Raw genomic sequence first — 24,064 nt, forward strand, 5'->3', positions numbered from 1 at the left:
GCAGGACCGTACGGAAAATTTCCATTGCTTCGTTTGAGAATAAATTTTGGTTTTATTTCCTTTTCCTTTTCATTTTGTCAATGCCATCAATGTTCTTATCTTTGGTTATCACGTGGCTATATAAAAATGGTGGTTGCGCCGGGTGCCAGTGGCGACTACTTAATTATCAATTTCACTGCATGACAAGGTTTTGGTACTCTTAAAACTGTTATATGCAATAAGTAGCCCACATTTTTATAAAACATGTCGTTTACCTCAAGTTTCTATCACGTCGCGTTTAGAAGTTATAGGGACGTCTTTTCAAGAATACCTATTTTTAAATTTAATTTTTAGATCAAGTAGGTTATGAGTATATTGCAAGTATTAAACTTTTTTGTTTTCAAAATAAAAATCATGAAACAGCTCAAGTACAATTCATTCAAAATTAGTGTAAAAAGCTTGAATTTTGTGAGTGTAAAAATTCGCAAAAGTAGGCAGTCTAAACCAGTTTTGATTCGCACAGATTTTCATCATTTTTCTTTTAAATTCTTGTTTTTTCTGTAATATTTTGAATTTTTATAACTATAACTACGTGAATATTTTAAATAAACTTGAAAAAACAAGCTCTTTTCTATGGTTTTCTATTTTTCAAATTGAAATAACAAAAAAATGGTCCGTGATGTTGTTTAATAATCACTCTCTTATTTTTTTTTCATTTATTTATAAACTCGAAGCAGCGGTTGCCGCAGCCGCATTAATCCAAAATTTGCTGAGAATTCTCTAAACGTTGTTTTTTTCACAGAAAATTTTTGTGGGCGCCAAATTTAAATTGTGGTTCTGTGATTGGTCCAAATTTCATATTAAAATTGACAAATATCATGTCATTTTGAAATTTCTAAAGTTTATTCATAAAGATTAAATTTAAAATTAACTTCAATATAGATTATTTAAATATAGATTAAATATAAAATAATTGCCAAAGTAGACATTTCCAACCTAAACCGACTGTACTAAAAAACTTTGGCAGTTGCGTGTGGAGCCATCAAATTGACATGTATTCTTTACAGGTATCTAACTTGTCCTTTATAATGATTTGCTTGCTCCTTTGTAAATCTGTAAATTGTCTGCAGTCTGCAGGAAAAATTACGTATAAGCAGTACAGCACTTGTTTCAGAATTTTGGGCCACGGAAGCTACGACCACCACTGCTTCGAGTTTATAAAAAAAAACACAAAATAATTAAAAACAAACAATAAATAGAAATAGAATATTATGAAAGAATACTTCTAGAAGTTTATTCTATTATTAACAGTTGGAGACTCCTACAAGAGATGGAGTCAACGTAAGAGAAAGAAGAGACAAATCAGATCTTTGTCGAGGAAGAAGAGAACAAGAAGTTTTATTTGCTCCGAATTGAAATGAATTATTTGTACAAATAGATACAAAGAAAAGAATGTAATGTTGTTGGATTCCCTTTAGTAAAAAACTGAAAATATTTTTCGTGTTTTTCCATAGACAGGGGTAATCATTTGCGCATACAATTATTATAAATAAACGATTTTTTAGTATTAGAATTTTAAGTTTGCTCCTGTCCTGTTTATTATTTATCCTAGCGTCATTTTTCCTTCTGGCTTTGAACGTGCGTGGAAACGTCGATATTACGATAAATTTGTTTCCGTGTTTAAATTACACGTGGAAGAACCCACCTGCGTATTGATTAGTGTAGTAAAAACTCCGAAATGTAGTAAGCACTTCCTTCGCCCCGAAATAAAATTCTCTCGTCGTAGCATAAAACCGCAAATTACAAAACAACAGTTAGTGATAATAATCGATTATTTTCGATGATTACGTAATTTTTCGACTAGCTGCCACGTTATTTTTTTTAGAAAATTGGCAGCGGTAAGTAGCAACATGCACATGGCTAGACGATATAAATAGTCGAGGCGTACGTAATTAATTTGTTGGTACAAAAAGACCATTACATGGACGTTTCGCTCTGTTAAAAACACCTGGTTTACCAAAACACAGGTGTTTAGAAAATGTAATTCGTGACAGTGAAATTGAATTTATTCCTGGACAAACTAATTTGAGAATCATTCATGAAGTAACTTTCGCTAATTGCGGAGAACGAAGCAATTCGCTTCATTTTACGAGAGAAGTATTTGCACTAAACTTAGAACCGAAGAGGACGAAATCTTAGGTGCAATAACCGAAGAGTGACATTAAATTCTGATGCAAGGACTAAAAACACGGTTATTTCCAACACGTTTCTTATATTGGCGTCGAGAGATGTGTTTTCGTGGAAAATCTGATTTGGCACAGATTCAATACTAATATGATTATTGAAAATTCATTACAAGTATTTCAGGAATGATTCCGCGAGTTTTACATGATTGTTGAATAAACGTATTTCTTACTGACGCAAATGTTTAATGAAACAGATTAGTTTCCGGTCGAAGGATAAATAAATAAACAAAATTTGTTTGGTTAATTTCCTGTGTACTTTTTTAAGACTGACCAGAAATTTTAAAAGCAACAATAAAAATAATTTCGTTGGTAATAAAACCTTATTCTCTGAAATGCAAAAAACTTCGATCAAATTGAAACGCTCTATTCAATTCACTGTGGTTTTTCAGCATTCTCTGCGGTTTCCACTTTCAAATTAACGAAAAACATAAAACTTTATTGGCAGTTTCGTTGTCTAAGATTCGTTGCACTCGTGTTATTACTTTTTTGTTTTTTTAAACAGCTGCACATTTACCCTATTATTGACATTTCGTTCTCTTTTCTACGACAGCAGCAGTTTTAGCTTTCGACTAAATGACACAAAATGCCACGACCAGTTGAATAAAAAGTTTTGCCTCGAAAATATTACACGACATAAAACGTGCTCGCGCTTATTTTCACTGAAACCTTCAGTACAATATTTCAAGTTTCACTGGTTTGAGGAAAACCATAATGGTTCAATTCCGACTACCGCGAATCGTTGTATGATGTGCAATCGTTTCCGAAACGAGCACACAATCGATTCGTTTTTTATGACTCGATGCCACAAAAAGAATAGTTTGGAGAGGTTCTTCAAAGTGATTTTGGGGGTGGCGGCCGAGATTAGATTTAATATGACCTTTCACACTCAACGGGTTGGGAAATTGAATTAAAGTTTAAAGGTTGACGAATATATTTATCCCAGAGTTTGAAGGAAAATCGAAAATAAATTAAAGCTTGCCTCGTGTCTCACGTTCGTCCACTAAAAGGAAAATAAAAACAAAGTATTTCGCTGCTGAAAAATATCCTCAGTTTAAGATGAAAAATTGTACGTTTTCCTATTTATTTTAACATCTTAATTTCACATCTGTCACTGATTAAAAGCTAAAATTAAATATATTGCAACTCATCTCGTATATTTACTGACCATGTAAGTAACGGGTCTCCAAAAAACTGAAAATAACGCGAATATGAACTCAACTGCTAATTTTTAAAATAGATCCCATGAAAGATTGAATACTGATGAATTTTGACATGCCAATTTTATATTTGTCGTGGAAAAATCGACTTTAGTCCAGTAAATAAAATGTAAGTCATCTTAATATTTTTAGTAATACAGTAAAGTTCAAAAGTTTTCACCCTCCATATATTTTCAATTTTTTTATGAAAATTCGTTAGTTTGTAAGTTATGACAATGAAATTTAGGGAAGTTACTATTTCTAATGTGTTCATTAACTGTGTCAAAGTGCAAAATTTTAGAACAAAAAATAGAGATTTTAGAAAATTTTATTTTAGGAGAAACCAAATAGTTTCAACGTTTTTTAATTAAAATTCGTATCTTTGTTACTTTTTAAGATATTACAATGAAATTTGGGGAGATTACTACTTTTAAAGTGTTCAATAACTGTGCTAAAGTACAAAATTTTACAACACGAAATAAAGATTTTAGAAAATTTTATTTTAGGACGAACAAAGAATTTTAAACTTTTTTTATTAAATTTTATATCTTTCTTAGTTTTTAAGCTATGACAATGAAATTTAGGGAAGTTACTATTTCTAATGTGTTCAATAACTGTACCAAAGTGCAAAATCTTAGAACAAAAAAAGAGTTTTTAGATCAGAAAATTAAAGGCTTTCGAAAAAGCTTTGTAAACTTTCGTTTTATTGAACAAAGTTTAAAGTTCCTACAGTTATGCCCATATTCAAAATTTAATATTGATCATATTTATAAGTTGTATTTATTATACTTAGTTCAGTTAGATAAAAATTAATATTTAAAAATGGAAAAAAGTCAGTTTAGACTTTGTACCTTTTACACATTCTCATATTTTCAGTAATTTTTTAGACGTTGAACTAGTTGAAACATGAAAATTTTGACAGTTGGACTATAAACTTTGCTGATAAGGCAGTTTAAGTTTTATCTTAATCCTGAAGATATGGTACATTTAATCTTCAAACTAAAAATGCCACCACCATCAACTCAATTTTTAAGCTTCAAGGAAGTGAAAATTTCGTGTAATGATGAATTCTGACATCCTAATTTAAATCTGTTAAGCAAACGCATTTCTTAGACATTCTCCCCCTTAAAAAAACTCCTGAAAATATTTCCAACTTCTAATCTAAACAGTCTCATCTTATAAGACCCTTTTCAAAGTTTAGGATCCCTCGTTCTATCAACACAAAATACCGAAATCTCCAGCCCTGTTTTCCCACTATAAGTCCTCTAATACGAAAATGCAAAATTATTCCGGCTATTATTAAGCGCACAATTGTTGAACTCAATTTCATTTGTGCTTATTTGACGCCCCATTGATGAATTAGAATTCAGTACGGTAAGAACATCCGTGAAAGTAGAGAAAACTTCCAAATATGTTCCTCGTAATCGGTTTATGAAAGAACGCAAATATTTAATAAAGGCACGGTCCGGATGAATATTTCACGCTTCATTTCTTCGCCAACGCTTGATTTTAGTTTGAAGATGGATTTAATTCCCCAAAAATAGCCCTTGGGCCGCCCTTCGAGGGCTGCTCGCACCCCATTTCCCCCACCGCGCCTTACGCCACTTCTTCGGCAAAGTTAACTATTGGAAGCTTTCTTCAGTCGTTACAAGTCCGTGGTGTACTAAACGTTCCGCTTCCAAAATAGTGTCCGGTGTTTTACCGAAAATGTCCATTAGTGGATGTAAGTTTAAGTAAATTTTTGTGTAAACAACAAATTACATTTTCGCGTCGACTCGGTTACGACGAACTGAAAGCTAATTTTGAAATAAAGCCCGCTACTGAAGTTGCGATTCACAGAAGTACGCACGACGTCGAATAGAAGAGACGTGTTCAACACTTGGATATAATATGTGGCGTAAAAGTGTGCGAGTTTTCGTTAGCTGGATTATTTGCAATAAATAGATTCAAGTGTTAGCACGTATGGAGATTCATAAAAGTTTCAAGGTAAGACCGTCTGATTTTTGTCGTTTTGTTGGGGCCAAAAACCATAAAATTCCATCTCAAGACACAAAGAAACGTGAAAAATCTGAATACATAAAATTCCCATTGTTGGGTTATTTATTTGGGTATTGTCCCGACTCTCTTGAAAGAACGAAACTTCCCTCGATTACTCTCGCACTTTTTTTGTTTGTTTGCTGTCTACAAATAATTTAAATTAGATAATGGAGCTTATTACTCGTTTAAATCTTGAGATTGTTAAAGCAGCTACAATAAATTAAAGAAACAAGACCAGATGGCCCCGTTACAGCGGGTCAAGTGCCTCGAGCTACTATTTAGGGTAATTTTACTGGGACGAAAAGTGACAGGGACCAAATCGTTAAATTGACATTAAAGCGCTAATTACCCTGATCTGGGGTAATTTGGGTTTTTCGACGAGTCACAAGCAGAGTTTCCCAATGGCTCTTGGATTATAAAACAACCAAAAATTATTTGAACAATGACCCCAGTTTCAACCCCACGTAAATTTCGAGTCAATATTCTCAGCGGCTCAATCCTCAGTTGTCACGCAATGTTACGAAAGTTAATTAATTCAGAGAATTAGTATTTTCTGATTAACCGTTCAGGGAAAACGTGTCAGAACTTTGGTCTGAACCTTGGAACAAATGGTATTTACAAACGTCTTCGAATGTTTTAATTGCAGGCTATATCAAGAATTTAATGATTTTATTTACTTACTAGTTTTTCAAATTTCAAAGTTCGCGCCATTATGCGATTTTTTGCAGTGTTCTGTCACGTCCAGTATTTTATAAATTCAGCAATTTTCTTTTAGATTCCTCGAGTGGTTCGCGAAATATAGCCCCGTAAAAGTTTTACGACAGATTTGCGATCTGTGCTCCAATTTTTGGGTTACAGTCGATTGATAGTGGCTAAAATTATCCAACACAGATTGATTGTTTATGTAGTTAAACGTCCTGAAATAAAATAAAATGTTATTGATGGGAAATATGAATCTTCCACTTCATTTCGCGCCACAAACTCCCCGCGGCTATCATCCATATTTGCCGTCCCACGTCCATAATAAATCCGTCATCTTAAAACAAATCCATGTTATCTTTTCATGACATCTGTGGTGAGATGATTCCAATTTTGTTGGTTTGCCCTTGCTATTTTGTGGGCACCAAATTGTCCTTAACACGTGCAGAATTTATACAGTGTGTGCAAATTGGACCAAGTGGATAATAATACATTGTGGTTTGATTTGAAGACTTTTTTCATTATGAAAGACAGGCAGGAAAGGAAGAAGCGGCCGTAGCTGGTGACGGTATTATGGTAACCATATGTCAAAAGCACCAACCTACAACAACCTCAGCTAATGCAAACAGCATGACTTGACGCTTCAAAGAACACCACAGATTTTAAAGAAGATGCGTCGTCTGCCTTGTGTTTATTTTCGACATTTTACGCGACGATTTTATTGTAGGTTTATGCTATAGATAAACGGGAATGCTATTTGTGCTTTTGCAGAAACGGGACTCTGTTCCTGGAAGAGGAATGTTGTACCTAAGATTCCTCTAATGCGATTTGGGTTCGAAAGGGACGAATTCTAGCAAAAGACTTAATTCCGCGTTCGCAACTTGCATGCAAATATGGAATGAAAATCTCCCATGTTTGCATTACCGTAATAAAAACTCCAGATGTTCCCGATTTCCTGATTAAAAAATCTCTTCAAAGCGCACAGAATGTTCATAATTACACGGTGTTTTAAATTAAAGAAAAGATGTGCACCGGAAACCTTAACAACATCCTTAAGTCCAGACATTGCAGCAATTAGCTCAGTTATCGAGTTGATTCACCCCAAGAAAATCATTGATGAATTTAACGAGCTTCTGAGATGTCGCCATGATTAATGGACAGCGTTTTACGGGAAAAAGTTCGATGGTAATTAATGGAAGCTGCCATAATTGTGGCGGTTAGTCAAGATACTTTCAAAGGGATGATTTCCCACGGTTCTCGTATGTTGAGAAAGAGTCAATTTGAGTGCACGCAATCAATAAACCTACCATAAATTTCCAAAGCTCTGCTAACAAAGCTTAAGACATGGTGCTATTATAAAGCTTAATTAAGCTCTGTGGTTCAGTTCCACGACTTGCACGATAACATAATTTTCCCTGTACTTCATGTCCTCGCGTTGCTATTTTTCGGCAATTAATTACTTTGCTAATTAAAGAACAACCAGCTTTCCACGAAATCTGCTTATTCCTTTTATCCACTTTTCCTCCACGCAAAATCAATGATTTTCATACAGATATGTTCAACAAATTCCCTCGACAAAAGGACTGTTAAATTGAATTCGTGCACGAACATGAATACTAATTAAACCGAAAATGGAAAGCAAAAAATCGGGATGAAGGACAGTTTCGACTGACGTCTTGAATATTAAGGACTGCGATAATCTATGTTAATCCAAAGGATAAAGGATGATTTATCAAGACGTCGCGTCGGGTAGTGTTTCGGAATGGAATTGCAACACAATTCGTGTAAAATTGTCGTGCTGACTCAGATTTATACATAATTTATTACAGTCACTGTTTACAAAAAGCGAGGGAAAAGTGGAATTTCACTTTTTACTTGAGGTTTTCGGGATCGCTGCGCTTTCACTTCAGGGTGCAACAACCGGAGGCGCAAGAAGTGGCAATTAAAACTGTTCTTGAGAGCTGAGAGGAGATGCTCTTGGGGTTGACTTAAAATAAGAGCGCCGGGATTAAATTTTCAAATTACAAACTTCAATTTCGTCTAAAAAAATTCTCTCTATTTTAAATTGAATCACTTGAATTATAGTTGAAATCAAAGCGGAGAAAATTTAATGTTTGGCCTCTTAAATTGTAAATCACACTTTTTGTGCAATGGTTATCAGTGCGGAAAAGTTGCAGCAGTGCGGCAAAAAAGTCACTGGTTGCTCAGGGGCATTTAAAAGGAATGCAATCTTTACCAGAACAAAAATTATACACCAAAAAAACTTTTTACAAATTTAGCACTGTAAGGACTTTACGTCTCTCTAGCAAATGCCACCTGAGCCGACAATGTATGTCGAGCCATAAAGTCCTACTTACAGTAGGAATGTAAATAACGATGAAATTGATTGAATATTAGACACATAATTTTTATTTTTGTGTTTATTTTCTTTTATCCTCTTTGGCTGTTGGAAAGGATGATTTTGTCGAGAAATTCTGCATGAGACAAGTGCAATTGATGGATTTTCTAGATTATTATTTGAAAAGATATTCCCAATAATGGGCAAGCAATAATTTCCGACCTTCGACTACCAGTTTTTGTGATAATTTTAAAATTGGTGAGCGTACAAGGCTGTCTATTTTTACCTAAATAATAAATAATATTTTGATAATTGAAAAGTTATGGTAAATGATTGGTTTATAGCACGCATACCGCAACAGCCAAGTTTTATGAAATTCAGTGATGTTCGGTTCGTTTGCCGTTACAAAACAACAAATAAATGCACACACTAACGAAACATCTAATCGAAGCTAACACCGAATTATGTAACATTGCGAAAGTCACCTTGAGTACAATATTAATGTTCACCACAAGAAAATTGATTGTTTTAAAGATTCGACCTCTGCATCTGCATGTATATCTTTGAAGACAAGTTTAGCCTAGAGCCCGTTTTAAAAATAAACATAAGTGAGCTTGGTGTAATTAAGAAGCTAAAACTTATCAAATAAAACAAAATTTAACTCCTCCCATTTAGTTCCTAATGATCTAAACATTACCCTTCATCGCTGAAATTATTAATATTTGCGACGCGTTCCCGTGGAAGGCGACGACCTCTTGCTTAAAAATTCCTACCGAAAACTGCAAAATGCAAATCGAGAAACAGTCTCAAAAATAATTAATGTCTTCGTGTCGTTCCGACGTCTGTTAGTGTTGTGTTTAAATTAGTGGATGTTTCTCTATTGTCATCCAACATCTGGTCTCTTGCCAGACTAATGACGATTTCTTGGAAATTTTCTTAATTGATAATAGACAATTGGTTCTAAATCAGCCGTGGTGGCCTAGAAACAAGTAGGTGACCCAAATAAATTGATTCCGCAAGGTAAACGATGGATACAAAGGACGCACCTGTCTTTGATCCACCCTTAAAGGTCGCTGCTACTGACTCAGGAAGTCATAAATAATAAAATGGAACTTTTTATTATGGATGGTAATATGAAAATAATATCAGCTGTGCTTTCTTGGAATTTTACGATCCAGACAGAATTATGTTTATGATTACAGGGCTATTTTTATTTTTTATTACGAATCAAATATATCGGAGGTGGAATTAGGAAGTAACTCCTTCAGCAGATTTAGAACGCGAAATTGGCCTTGGGTTTAACACGCTCTTGAGTTGGAAAGTGGGATTTTGCAGGGAGTTAAAACTGTAAAACATAATTTCCTTGTCGACTGTCTTTTAATCTTGACACATTACAAATGAAACAAGTTCTGCGAAGTTGGAACGGAATGATCTGTCTACGCCACTGGCGAGGGGGAAATTTGCCGCATTTTAGGCACAGAATTGAAACACGAAGGAAACCAGAGTTAAAATTTAATGACTTATTACAGTATCTGGCGAAAAATGTTTTTTAAAGTCCTTTCAACAAAAAAATTTCCCTCAAAACAGACCACGAATTAAAAATGTCTTTCATCCTCTTAGCTCCGAGATAAGTCCCGATTATAAACAGTGATGAAAATTTCATCTTGTGATCATTTCCATAACAATGCTTCTCGTATGTAAATACCAGATCCAAAGTGACTAAGTAAATGTAACGGAAAATGTAGATAACCACTCTGCTGGCCGGGAATTTTTAAGCTTTTCCGCTACGTTAACACCGCTCGATCAGAGTGGTAAAACTTTTCTTTTTGATTAAGTACGAGCTTCTTCGTCATTTTGTTCCAGTAATTGTTTGAAGTTTCGAAATCTGTATCGTACATTCTTTGAAAAATGAATAATGTGCGCTCGTTAAGGCAAAAAGCGGACAATAGCTGAGGCTTTAATAGATATAGATGGCAAAAAGTGGCTCCAGGAAGCGGAGCCTTCACCATTCATTCCAATTAAAATTCTCCTGTTGGCCACTTTTCCGCATTCCGTGTCCCTTGTGGCCACAGTTGTAAAATTTCCGTTTTTTTTTCCAGGTGATGGTGTCAGGTTCCTTGCTGGTAATCTCAAGCTTGGTGTGCATGAGTTCGGCTTCATTTTGTATCCAAGGCAAACAGTATCTTAACACAAAACTAGAAACATGTGTGAACTGTACACAGTGCGCGATCAGTGAGATGGTAATTCGTCCGTGTGAAGCACATCGTGATACGTTATGTCGAGCGATCAAAGAAAATTTAGAAGAAATCATCCAACCCAATCACCATCGACATGGGCACCAGTTTCGACCGGTGCATCATGGTAAAAGTGAAGATGAAAGACACCCCCATGAGCGAGGCTCCGGGGAAGTCCCGGAACTTGACATAACGAGCACTGAAGCTCCTTTTTCAAACGCCGAAACGTTGGTTTGGGACTGGCAAGCCATCGCGTTGAGTTCGGCGGTTTTTGCCTGCTTTCTGTTTTTTCTAGCGATTACTTTGTACTCGTTACATCAAGCAAAGCAGTGGAGGCGGCTGAAGGACACCTTCGATGCCGGTAAGTTTTTTCGAAATCCTTCAGAAATTTCAGTGTTCACTTGAGCAGCGTCCGCTATAAATTTCGTATGTAAATGCCACTTTATGAAGTCATCAAAATGTAAATCTACTTGACGCTCCTCATTATCTAATTTAAATAGAATTGAGCCTCAAACAGTCCGTTCTATTTGCAGTTTCTCAACTGGAAATCGGCACCAAATTTCGCACTTTTGGTAATTTGATGTGGGCTGAGCCCGAGCGAGGTAGATAATACCCACATTGTTACGTTAACGGTTTTGTTTAACGGTGTCGACACTTTTTCTCTGGCTCTAATTGAGTAAAGAACTGCGAGATGTGGCAATGACACGTTAATTGCAAACAAAGTGCGGTTCAAAACTCGCGCCGCAGATTTTTTAGGGTCATAAAAACAAAATCACAAAAAAGACTATTTTTCTTCAAGAGAATTTTTTTGTAGGCGCTAAATTTAAAATGCGACTCTGTGATTGGTCGTTTAGCAGACCGAGTTACTAAATGTTTTTTCAAGCTCGTACAGTCAAATTGGATGCAACCAGTTCCTCCCCGACAGTTTGCCCCCCACAATTCGTCCCGGATTCTTTTGTCCCCAATGCAATTTAGCCCCAGTTTAATTATAGAGCAAAAGAGAAAAATTCTAATTCTAGTCAAATTTGTAATTCTCGTAATTTTGATCCTATATTTAAACTAAATTTTGGGGGATTACTATTTTAGACCGTTTCATTAACTGTGTCATATTACAAAATTATAGAGCAAAAGAGAAATTTTTTAAAAAATTTTATTTTGAGGGCGAACGAAAATCTCGACATATTGTAGTTAAATTTGTAATTTTCGTAATTTTGATCCTATTCGAACAAAATTTTGGAGGATTGCTATTTCAAACCTACTTATTAATTGTGCCAAATTACAAAATTATAAGGCAAAGGAGAAAAAAAATAGAAATTTTTATTTTTAGGGCGAACGAGAATCTCGACATTTTCTAGTTAAATTTGTAATTCCCGTAATTTAAATGCTATTCGAATGAAATTTGGAGAGATTGCTATCTTTGTGTGATCTTTGATAATAACTGAAGAATGTGATTTATATAAATTGATATCTGTAATAATTGGTAATAAAAACATTTATAGAGAAAACATACAAAAAAATGCAATATTAGCATGCGATAAAGACGTATTACAAATAAATAAGAATCTGACGAAGAATTATTATTACAGCGCATGTAAATAAGGCTTTCAGGGACAAATTTGCAGAAGACGAATTTTCAATGGGACGAATTGACCGGAGACGAAAACGTTTGGGGACCAATTTGCGGGGACGAACTGTCGGGGACAAACAGCCCGCAAATCCAACCAAATGTAAATTCTCTGCAGGAGAAATAACCTAAAATTATCTGCGACGTTTGACAGTTTGCGTTGGATTGAACGTCACACTATGAAGTTGACATCTGTCAGACTGTGATAAAACTGAGGGCGCGAAAATTAAAATTTGAAAATGAAGATTACACAGTGGGTACGGGCTAAATCCGGGCAATTCCTCTGTAAATCCCCCAACTTTAAACCTCTAAATTGCCGCAATCTTGAGGATATCCTCCGAAAGTACACTTCCTAATATAATAAAATGCTGCAATAGTGGAGAATAGGACAATATCGTCCTCTGAAATCGGAGCATCTGACGGAAACGACGGAAGGGTCCGTATCATGGGAGCCCCAGGCCTCCGATTAAAGCGAAAGAGTCCAGAAATCGAAGCCCCAAGTTTTTCCGAATCAAAAACGAATTAAGTAATTAAGACAAAGCCCGTGCTCCGTATAACTTCCGTGTTGTCAGTTCGCGTTGATTTACGAGGGTAATACCGAGTGAGGATTTAATAATGAGTCGCGATAAATTATTTTAATATGATGAAGACGCTCTCTCTCAAGTCGCTGGCATTTTCCAATTGTGAAGGACTTGATGGATGTTTCAGTTTCAGATTTACGACTGGTTGTTATTAAAAGTGTTTTGATGTCGATAAAATCGTTAGGAATGTTCAACACAACAGACAGTTACATAAATAGTCTTCATATGCGCAAATATTCCTTTGTTGGTCGTTGGAAATAGAGCAGTCGAAACGTCTGTATGATTAATCTAGTGAAACACAATATTTCACGAGATCTGCACTTGTCACAGGTGTGTCGCGGAGGGAAAAAACGTTTTTTGGCCATTTGTATAAATCTCGCGAAGACTGTAAATTCTCGTTTTGGCGTGTTTAATATTAGCGCGACAATAAAACACGTCTGGCAATGTGACACTATTTTTGGAAGAATCAACTGCGAGCGATCAAGCATTGTGTAAACACGAGAAGAAATCGCTTTCGTATCAATTACAGCCATCTGTTTTACATTAAGTGCGATGACATGAGGTTAGCCATTATATTAATTGCTTCTAATTACAAGCTAGTGGAGGGTTTCATTTCCATTCTTTTGAAGCACGTTATTAATTCAAAGCGACGTTCTTATGCGGTTTGTTGGCGGTTTACAAACATGCGATTGTCCAGGTGGTTACTTGCTTTGATAACAATACCATTAATAGCACTAATCCATTAAATTGTTTGTAAATTATGATGTAATTTATACGCGAGGCATGCAACAAGAAAATTAAACACCAATTTCTAAGCTAAAACTCGTTCCCTTTAATTTCACCGTCCCTTCGTAAATCACCTTCGGTGAAATATCTTCAAAGAAGTAAAAGCACGCTGCTTTTACCCGAATAAAAACATACACGAGCCTTTAAATAACGCCGCCAACATGCATCTTACATGCAATTTTAACTTTAATCTCCAAATGGATGGCTCGGAGTGATTGGAGAAACTCCACTCGCAGAAAAAGTCTGGATAATTGATAGTAAAAATTATACTGCCGTTCGTACAACTTGTTTATAGAATATTCAAACTTATTTTTGGATTTTAAGTGCAATAAACGGGCTTTCTGAAATTGAGCGCCCCCGCCATACCGGCTCACTTTCCTCTTAATTTGATAGAGGAGTAAATAAAGCAACATAAAGCCCCATTTGCACGTGCCGATGTGACACTAGAGACATCAATATTAATGGAATTTGCGAGAGGATAATAGAACCCGGGGCCCATGAATTAGCATCTTTAATAAGCTAGAGATAGAGCCACGTTAAAAAAATTGCACCAATTCTCCTATGGCATGTTTAAAATGTTTCGACACTGTATTGAAATTCCAGGCGTGTAATGGCCACTGCATATTTCTTTCTTTCTTGATTGAATACCTAACTGCATTATAATGGGTCTTTGAATAGGACGTGATGTAGATTATAGCGACGGAACGGTATTTTGGTGGGACGGAAATGTGATTGATTAAAATACAAGTTTTTACAATTTGGAAAATTGGCCCGGGGATGGTAAATTAAAGTGGTAATTCCGAAGGCACTTGGGTCATGGAAGTCCGGTCGGACTTAATCACATTAAGTCGCAGAAACTTAGAGCTCAAAGTGGATCTACGAACTGTGAAATTCGTTCCTTGGAGTTATTACAGTTTGTGAAAGACAAAAAGACGGTTCTTTCCAGTTGTTCGTAAACACTGCATGATTAAAATTCAATGCTGTCCCATTCCCGGATAACCTCGGGCTTATCACCAATCGTGCATGCAAACGTAGGCAATACGTGTCCTGTTCCACTTCCGAAAATCCTGAGACGGTGACAAAAGAGAAGCTGCAGATATCTAAACATTCTCAGGTTATTTATTTTTCATTTTTCCTCCTGTTTCTTCATCGAAAATCTGGCGGGGATCTGGTTATTTTTACTCCGGTGTTGCATAAGGGATGGACACGAAGATTGAACACAAACAACTGCCCCTTTGAAACAAAGACAGCTCCTTTCTTTGCTCATATTAATAATCCACGCTTTTGATTTTGTTGGCAAGACTTATCCGACGTCCTTGTGGGCTTTTTTCGTTGGACGTCTCATTTACGATTTTATATACGACCTGTCCGCATTTGCAAGCAGAAGATGAACTGAATGCTGATTCTGTCGGCGCAAAAACCTCTTAGTGCAGCCAACCACACAGCGATGGAGCTAAATTAAATTGTCTATAATTTTACATGTCTACCTCGTGAAAATATATAAATCCATCGGTAATGTTTCGAGATGAGTGTACGTCACTTCCGTAGCGGCGAGGCCATGGATATCCGTGCTTAGAATTTCGATGATTCTAATCGGAAGCACTTCTTGTGGTCGTGCTGTTCTGCGCTTTGCTGATTTGCCGACTCGAGCCTCCTCGCTAATCAAATAAATCCACAGAACAGGCTTGTTACCCTAATTTTCGACAAAACAACGGTTTATCATAATCAATCAACGGATTGGTTTGTTTAGCAGATTTGGACGTGGGCCCTGGAGTTGTTTATAGCGGAAAGTGTCGGATTTTAATTGGGTTGTGTTTCTAAAATTTTGTGGAATTTTTCCGGAAGTCGGCACTTTCGATAATAGGTCGTTATCCCCGGATTAAAGGGCCCAGCTGTAAACGATTAATTGTTTACATCAAGTTCACAGCACGTGTAATAAAATCGTAAAACGGAAATGGTTGTTCTTATGCCATTTCTTTTGTATACAAGATGCAGAACACGCGATAGCGACTCAAAATCAACATGCGTAATGCACATGGTGGACTTTACGTAAACACAGGAAGATATCTTCAATGGTAGCTTTATGGAGACACTTTATGGAGCGACTTTAAAGTACTTTAAAGCTTAAAGCAGACTTTATGGAGCGTTATCAATGACATAGATTATGGAGGAGCTGATTACGAATGCACTGATGCAATCTCGCTTTTAATTTAATGCTATCCATGGCCGCATTGGCCCAATATGGTCTGATTTGTCCCCACAGGTGCAGATCTGTCGCTTTGTGGGTTATGAGAAACGTAATGGACTTTCTGATTTATGGAGTCGTGGAGTTTTTATTTCTCTTTCTGCAATAAAACTCGATTTAGAACGGAATTGTTGCTTTCCACTGCCTTTATTCGGTTACGTTAACCAGATTCGCGATAATCAACTTTGAATTTTTCTACCACGAAGGATGCATACTAACCAGAAGCAGCGTAGAATATTTCATACCAATTAATAGTGTTTATATGGCTGTTAATAGTCGATTTAACGCAATTTGTATGCGCGCCGCCCTTACCAAAAACTGTCTCTAATTTTTATGGTTGCACTAAAACGATTTGTCTCGTTTGAATTTGAAGAAAATTTAAAAAGCTACTATTTCCCGCACGCTGCAATTAATTCTTAGTACCCATTAAACGCGAATGTCGTCTCAACTCTCAAGACCACACAAACAAAATTTATGTCAATGGATAAGCGAAGATGTCTCTAATTTTAGCAACTACGCACATTTGAAAATTTCTTATAATTCAATCAATTTTCCTTCAGCAATCGATAGGTTGTAACAACGATTTAGCATATTGTGGTTGGCGAGCTTCCAGCTGTAAACAATAATTCGAGTTACTCCATTTACCGATCCCAATACGAAAATATACACGTGTGCAGAAATAAACTTAAGGTGAAATCCATGGAAAAACATTTTTCAACAGCCGTTGCTTCTATTAATACTCTGGTAATTATAAAATGCCCGCTTGAGGGATGGGAGCGGTGTTATATCATTAATCAACAAAAGTTACACGAGCTGTGCAAAAAACCACGATTTTTCAATCTTATTGACACACGTGTGGAGGAAAAACGGCTAAAAATACGGCGATGGGTTGGTGAGTGGGCGACCAAACCCATGTCTGCGAAAAATGGGACGAGGCGTGAGTAGTTTACGAGATAGTTTTCACTAGGAAATGAGGCACATTTCCGCCTATCGTGGGCTTCCTGTTGTGTTGGTTTGCCTCGAATTTTGGAAAAACTCTAAATCGCTATCCATCAACGTCGAAAATGTGTAGATTAAAAATAAAAGCTACATCTCCGTTCCATTATAGTAATTGAAATTTCCGAAAAATAAACAGCGAGAAAGAAATGCGTTAATACCTCAATGTGGCAGGAGAGATGTTCATTTTTAGCGCACGCTCGAAAATTTTGATTCTTTAAAACAGAACTCTAATAAATTACCCAGAGTGTAAAATTGTTTGTTTTTCATTAGAAACTGCAAATTGCTTTTCCTCGGCGAAAAACTCCGGTGTGCAACTTTCATATTACATCCAGCAGATGTGCTGAAAACAAGTAAACTCTGTTCATGAAAGCCACTCTCGTATAAACTGACTAAAAATGTAAACTTGTAGTCGAATCGATTTATTCCCCCAAACCTCCAATTTGTGTATTTCCTCCAACAATGTATTCCCTCATGAATAAAACATGAAGTCTGGTCTGTAAAAGTGTTAAATTCGCGTGTTATTTTGCAGATGTGGAAGAACTTTCCGCTAAGCTGAGTCTAATGGCGGCGACGTCTTGCGAAAAGGGTGAAATCCTAGACCCCAAGATAAGCCCGATCGCCGACGGAAACTACCTCATTAACAGATGTGTTTATTTAGAACAACTGCTCAACGGTAAGATTCCAGATAATGAACACATGTAGCGGTAGGTAGTACATAAAATGTTAAATCGCCCAAAAACGATCAGAAAAAAGATAACAAACAACTGAAAAGCACCCAAAATCCTTCAAAAATCACAAGTTTGGGCACATTTGGGTTGTCCAGATGTAACATTTTGTGTACAACTTGTAGCCATTAAATGTAATCTGAGCAACTCGAGGCACGCGACATACTCAGATTTTATTGCTCGTTTTCCTTTAAAAATCTCAATGATTACCGGGGGCAAGTTAGGATTCCTGGATCTAATCGAGCCGTGTCTGGACCTGACAGGAAGTCTGAATGTGTCGCATTACGCAAAGAGTGCCCGAGTTATTTTGGAATGAGTGATGTAGAATATTTCCTGTTACAGTGCGGAAGGACACCAAGATTGGAACCGAAAACGGCGGCAATGTCTACATTGAGGAATCCACCAAGACATAGCATCCAAGAGAAGAAAATGTGGACCATTTGACGAGCATCCGGGACCAGCGTAGATAATCGGATCGCTATTTATTAAATTGAACGTGTAAAATATTGCCAATAAAAATCTATTTATTTTAATTAGATTTAGTTAAAATTAGAATTCTTGGCATCAGATGTAAATAAATCAAAGTAAAAAGTCTAGACCGAAGTATGAATGAACTCTGAATATACCGAGGCTCTAAAAATATGAAGCAACATCTGGATTCTCAGTGTACCTAAATTTCGAAAAATTCACACCCACGTGGCTGTTAACGAACACTAGCAGGTGTGTCTCAGAACTGAATTCAATTTCCGGTCCTCGACATTACTTCCTTCCTGTATCAAACTGTCAACGGTAGATACTTTCGGTTAATTAGGAGTCAGTTCCATTTGTAAATTAGACGTGGACATAAAATGTCCATTTTTAGTATTACTCAAAAGTACCTTTGTTTAGTAATAGAAACGGTAGTACAAACTCTACTGTAGATATAGTTTTAGTGGTACAAATCCGTTTCCTCCAACTTTTGTATAGATTTATTTATTGTAATCAACAATGTTATCACCATTATTGTATAAGTGTATGAAATAAAATCATCAGATCTACTTTTCCCTTTTTTTTGTTTGTTTGCGTTGCGACCGGAACTGTCGGAAGTAACGTCAAACTTTTTCTCGAATGTCTATTTTTCTTGATGAACAAGAATACACAAAATTAAAATAAATAACGACCATAAAGTCAAACGAACATTAGTTATTATTATTACATCCAACTACATTAAACAGACGTCTTCTGCAAGAACGTAGATTTAGGGAGTTTAAATTTTCTTATCCATTTGCCGAGGCACAGGTTTACGAGACACTTATGTAAAAACGTTTATTATGCTAGACGTAATAAAGGAAACAACAAACTCACAATAAAACGAGAAAAAAGTCAAGAATTTCAGAGTGGGTTAATAATTTCAATCGTTATATTAAATTAAATATTAAAATAAAAAAACGATAACATCTTATACTTGACAGTCTTGCAAGTCGTCGTACCGTGCTAAATATTAATTACATGCTGCAAATTAAGTTTTTGCTTTCTTGGAGTAAAACAGCAGGAAACATCCTTGCAACTCGACGACCTGCTTTATTATATTTTATTAAATTTGTAATAATAGGTAATAAGAATAAGTAAGTTCCTGACCACGAACTGCATTGCAATATTGCACACAAAGTGATAGTTATTTATTTAAGTCAGGAAAATGTCATATTACTCACGAGGAGCTAGTTGAAATGCTGAGTCAAATATAATATTTTACAGATGAGTTTTATATAAATTTTATTCGGAAATCTTAGAGCCAAAATAATGTCAACATTTTGGGACTACTTATAGTCTCAGGGAAATACAATTTAAATTAATAGGGAAATGTTTAGAAGACGAGTTTGTTTTTTTTCCATGTTACAAAATGAAAATTTTTAAGCAAATATTGGAGTGAAAATCTCAATCGATTTTAGTTGTTACCTAATGATTTTTCCGATTCAATTAGAAGCAAAAGTCTTAACTAGTCGAGAATAAACCAAACTAATTTTTCTGATTTTTCTAAATTAAATTAATACGATTTTCTAAAAAAAAATGGGCGAAATAAGAGAAGTCGCAGCGTTAAAACAAAATAATCAATTTGTTATTTATTCATTGTTATTCAATATTACATTCGGCCATGGCAATAGCGCGCCACCGGATAATTTTTTGTTCGCTCAAGAAAAAGGTAGTGATAAGCAATTAGGAAATTACGTATTAGTCTTTTTATTGGAATCAGTTGTGTTTCGGACTTTGAGAAGGGAGTCGTTTCGCGCGTCTGTGTGCTATTCTGAGAAAAATTTTTGCAAGGTAAGTGGTACATGCATGGACACTATTCATTTTTACGTTTTGGTGGATTTTTAATTCAAAGAACCGTTAGATGTGTTTAATTGTCATTTTTTCGGTTCGATAGAGCTAATAAAAGAAGTTTAATATACACAGTGGTTGTGCTTAGTTTAGCCTTTTTTTAAGTTCTGACCTACCTTAAAATTCGTAATTTTGGTAATTTTAGAACAACAGCTATGAAATTTTAGGAAATTACTAGTTTTTGATCATGTATTAACTCTGCCCAATTGCAAAATTTTAAATCAAAAGACACAAATTTTAGAAACTTTTATTTTCAAGCCGAAATCGAAAATAAAGATCCTTCCCTAAACCTGGTAATTTTAGTAATTTTAATGCAAAAGCTATAAAATTTAGGGAAATTACTAGTTTTCAATTGAATATTAACTTTTCAAAATTGCAAAATTGTAGATCGAAAGACACAAATTTTAGAAATTTTTATTTTTAGGGCGAAGTAGAAATCCATCTCTAAAATTCGTTACTTTGATAATTTTAGTGCAACAGTTATAAAATTTAAGGAAATAACTAGTTTTTAATCATTTATTAACTCTGCCAAATTGCAAAATTGCAGATTGAAAGACGAAAATTTTTATTTTCATGCCAAGCAAAAATTGTCCAAGTGCTTCACTAAAAGTTAAGTGTAATTTTCAAACTACGTATTTTTATGGTCATGCCGCATTTGTGAAAATCATTTGAAATTATCGAATATGACTAATTGTTAAGTATGTACTATAAAAGTTGCAAAATCAGTTTTGTCTACAAATCGTTTGGACCCTATATTTAAATTTATTTTGGAACTCGACCTTCTGAAAAGTCATTCATTACCTTCAGTTATGAGAATAGCGTCACCTGATTAGTTTTTGTTCGCCCAAAAAAAGGAAGTTATATTCTAAGCAATTAGGAAATTACATATTAATCTCTTTATTGGAATCAGTTGTGATTCGACTTTTGATAAAGACGGTCGCTTCGGAAATTTGTGCTACACAGTGCTGCTCTGAGAAATCATCTTGTAAGGTTAGTACTATCTTATTTTCATTTATAGACATTTTAAAGAGTTTTCAAATCAAATAAACGTTAGTCGCGTTTAATAGTCCATAAATTTTTTCGATTCGTTAATGTTAACAAAAACAGTTGAATATACAGAGTGTTTATGCTTAGTAGTAATCAGAATTTAAAGAAACATTTAAACTTTTTTGTTCTGACAAATGTTTATCTAAGACCTGTGTTTGACTGTTGAATACAATGAACAAAATTAGAAGGTTGCTCAAAGAATTTTGGAAATTTTTCATTTAGACGAAAACATTTCTTAAAATTAGCCACCCAATATTAATTTTGCGATTTAAATTTTATTTGAAAGCACATTGGAACTCAATCGTGTTCTATACTAGAAACTCTGTTTTCTTTGCTTGGATTTTTCGTAAAAATTTCCATAGTCGTCTCACGCTACCGTGCTGGAATTCACTTAGGTCTCATGTATTCATTTCATCCTTCAATTACGTAATTAGTTGAAAGGCAGACAAGTTGAGCAGTACCGCACCACCCATAAACAATTCGTTTTTTTGGCAAAAAAATAGTTAGATAGCAATACTGATAACTTCGCTGTTATTGTGCTCAATTTCAAGTCCAATTATAAGAAAAAAGACCACACTAATAAACCTTTGTTGAAATATGCCTTGATTTTTGATTTTCTTTTTGGAGGAAATATGACAAATTCGCTAAAAAATTCTGATGTGACCCAGACGTCTTATTGCATACTTAACAAGAAATCAAAATCAGCGTCTCCACGAAAATCAAATGATTAAATTTTCTGGAATAGTGAAATCAGTGCTTCATTATTTATTATTTAGGCGTGTTCGGAGTTTCGTTTTAAAAATTCGAAATTTAGTTTAATTATTAAATCTGATTATTGCAAGGCAGTCTAAATACAAGTTTTTAAGGTAAGGGAACAGTTTTAACAAAATCTGCATTGCATTTTTCGGTAAATTTCTAATTGATTGGTTTTAATATTGCCGAAATGGTATTTTCCGCAAGTCTTGAAATGAAAAGCCTTTTGAAAAAACCTGATTATTTTTTGTTCGCTCAAGAAAAAGGTAGTTAGCAATTAGGAAATTACATAATAAATCTCATTATTAGAATCAGTTGTGTTTCGACTTTTGATAAAGACGGTCGTTTTGTGCTGCTCTGAGAAAATATCTTGCAAGGTAAAATATTACTAAGGTAATTTTAGTGCTACAGTTATGAAATTTCGGGAAATTAGTAGTTTTTTATCAAATATTAACTCTGCCAAATTGCAAAATTGTAAATCAAAAGACATAAATAGAAATTTATATTTTTAACGCCCAAATGCTTCACTAAAAGTGATAACTCTCGTAATTTTAGTGAAATTTGAAGAAGTTACTACTTTTAAGTCGTGTTTTACCTCCAAAACTCGATTGTTTAAATTAGAATGTAAATCCATTTTGTGGACCTATGACAGATAGAAATATGCGGTTTTCTTTAACGTTTTTCTCGCACTATTGTTGCTACTCTTTCATTATTAGATTGAAAATTTTTCAAACTATGTAAAGTTGCAAAATCTGTTTTGTCTACCAATCGTATATTTGGATTTATTTTGGAACTCGACCTTCTGAAAAATCGGTTATGGCAATAGCGCCACCTGATTAGGTACTTTTTGTTCGCTCAAGAAAAAAGTACGTTTTTGTTACAAGCAATTAGGAAATTACATATTAATCTCATTATTGAAAACAGTTGTTTCGACTTTTGATAAAGACGGTCGTTTCAGAGATGTGTGCTACAGAGTGTTGTTAATGATAAAATATTTTGTAAGGTAAAGTACTAACCTATATTCATTTATAAACACGTTAGGCGCGTTTGATTGTCCATTTTTTCAGTTTGTTAGCGTTAACGCAAACAGTTTAATATACAGAGTGTTTATGTTTAGCAACAATCGGATTTTAAAGAAAGTTAGATACATATTGCAAGGCAGGGTAAATACAACAAGTTTTAATGTAAGGGAACTGTTTTAACAAAAATTTCGTCGGTAAATTTCCGATTGATTAGTTTTAATATTGGCGAAACGATATTTTCCGCGAGTGTTGAAATGAAATGTTTTTTGAAAACGCGAGGTGAAATAGTAACGAAATCTCATAGCAATTTGATAGATTTTCTATCAGGAGATATATTTTTTGACCGTATGGCATTTTTCCGTACGTTTGAGGCTTGTTTTTAATGCAGATTATGGAATTGTTCCTAATTAGTAAAAGGTCAGTGCAATCACAAATAAATTGGGAGTCATTTTTTTTCAAGAAAAAAGAGTTAAATCATTGTTATCTAATAACGTTCGTAAAGCCATTATTTATTTAGTTGTACTCCGAGTTTTGAGTAAGAAAGACGTGCTACAGTGACTCGAAATTTATTTTAGTGCAGTTTAGTGATTGCCAGAGTTTAATGGTAGGACTTGCATTGCTACGACGGTTTAAATGTAGGCGTGTACTATTTTTCGATACATATTCGACTTTTTTACTTATTCGTATTTATTTGTTACAGATATCATCCTAACTTCGGAATTTTCACTCGAAATCTTGGAACATCTTGCAAAATGTAAGACGAAGGATTAAGGTAGGACAGTTTAGTTGCATCTTTCTAGTTCACTGTTCTTGTTGCATTTTTGCATCGTTTCTTCATTTACCAATTTTATCTATTTTATATTTTTTCTTAGTCTCATGTCTATCGAAATGAAATTTCTCCTTTCTATGACGTTTTGCTCTTTTACCACATGAACTTCTATTTCCTCTCTTTCTTAATACTGGAAAATTCTGTCCAATTCTTTTATACCAACACAACCATGAACTTCTATTTCCTCTCTTTCTTAATACTGGAAAATTCTGTCCAATTGTTTTATATCAACACAACCATGAACTTCTATTTCCTCTCCTTCTTAATACCAAAAAAACTCTGTCCAATTCTTTTATACCAACACAACAATGAACTCTCTTTCTTAATACTGGAAAATTCTGTCCAATTCTTTTATACCAACACAAC

The 24,064-nt window shown here is 34.9% G+C and overlaps 1 protein-coding gene across 1 annotated transcript; it reads left to right on the forward strand.

Moving 5' to 3' along the window:
• Positions 1 to 5,047: 5,047 nt before the first annotated feature.
• Positions 5,048 to 18,726, forward strand: wgn (Tumor necrosis factor receptor superfamily member wengen). The gene is made up of 4 exons (XM_088043475.1): positions 5,048 to 5,407; positions 10,595 to 11,090; positions 17,494 to 17,637; positions 18,032 to 18,726. Exons 1-4 carry the CDS (start codon positions 5,384 to 5,386, stop codon positions 18,100 to 18,102), a joined length of 735 nt encoding a protein of 244 aa, XP_087899601.1. The 5' UTR covers positions 5,048 to 5,383; the 3' UTR covers positions 18,103 to 18,726.
• Positions 18,727 to 24,064: the final 5,338 nt, after the last annotated feature.

This window comes from Gnatocerus cornutus, chromosome 8, assembly GCF_029298725.1.
Source record: "Gnatocerus cornutus isolate USDA-ARS CGAHR chromosome 8, icGnaCorn1.1, whole genome shotgun sequence".
NCBI lineage: Eukaryota > Metazoa > Arthropoda > Insecta > Coleoptera > Tenebrionidae > Gnatocerus > Gnatocerus cornutus.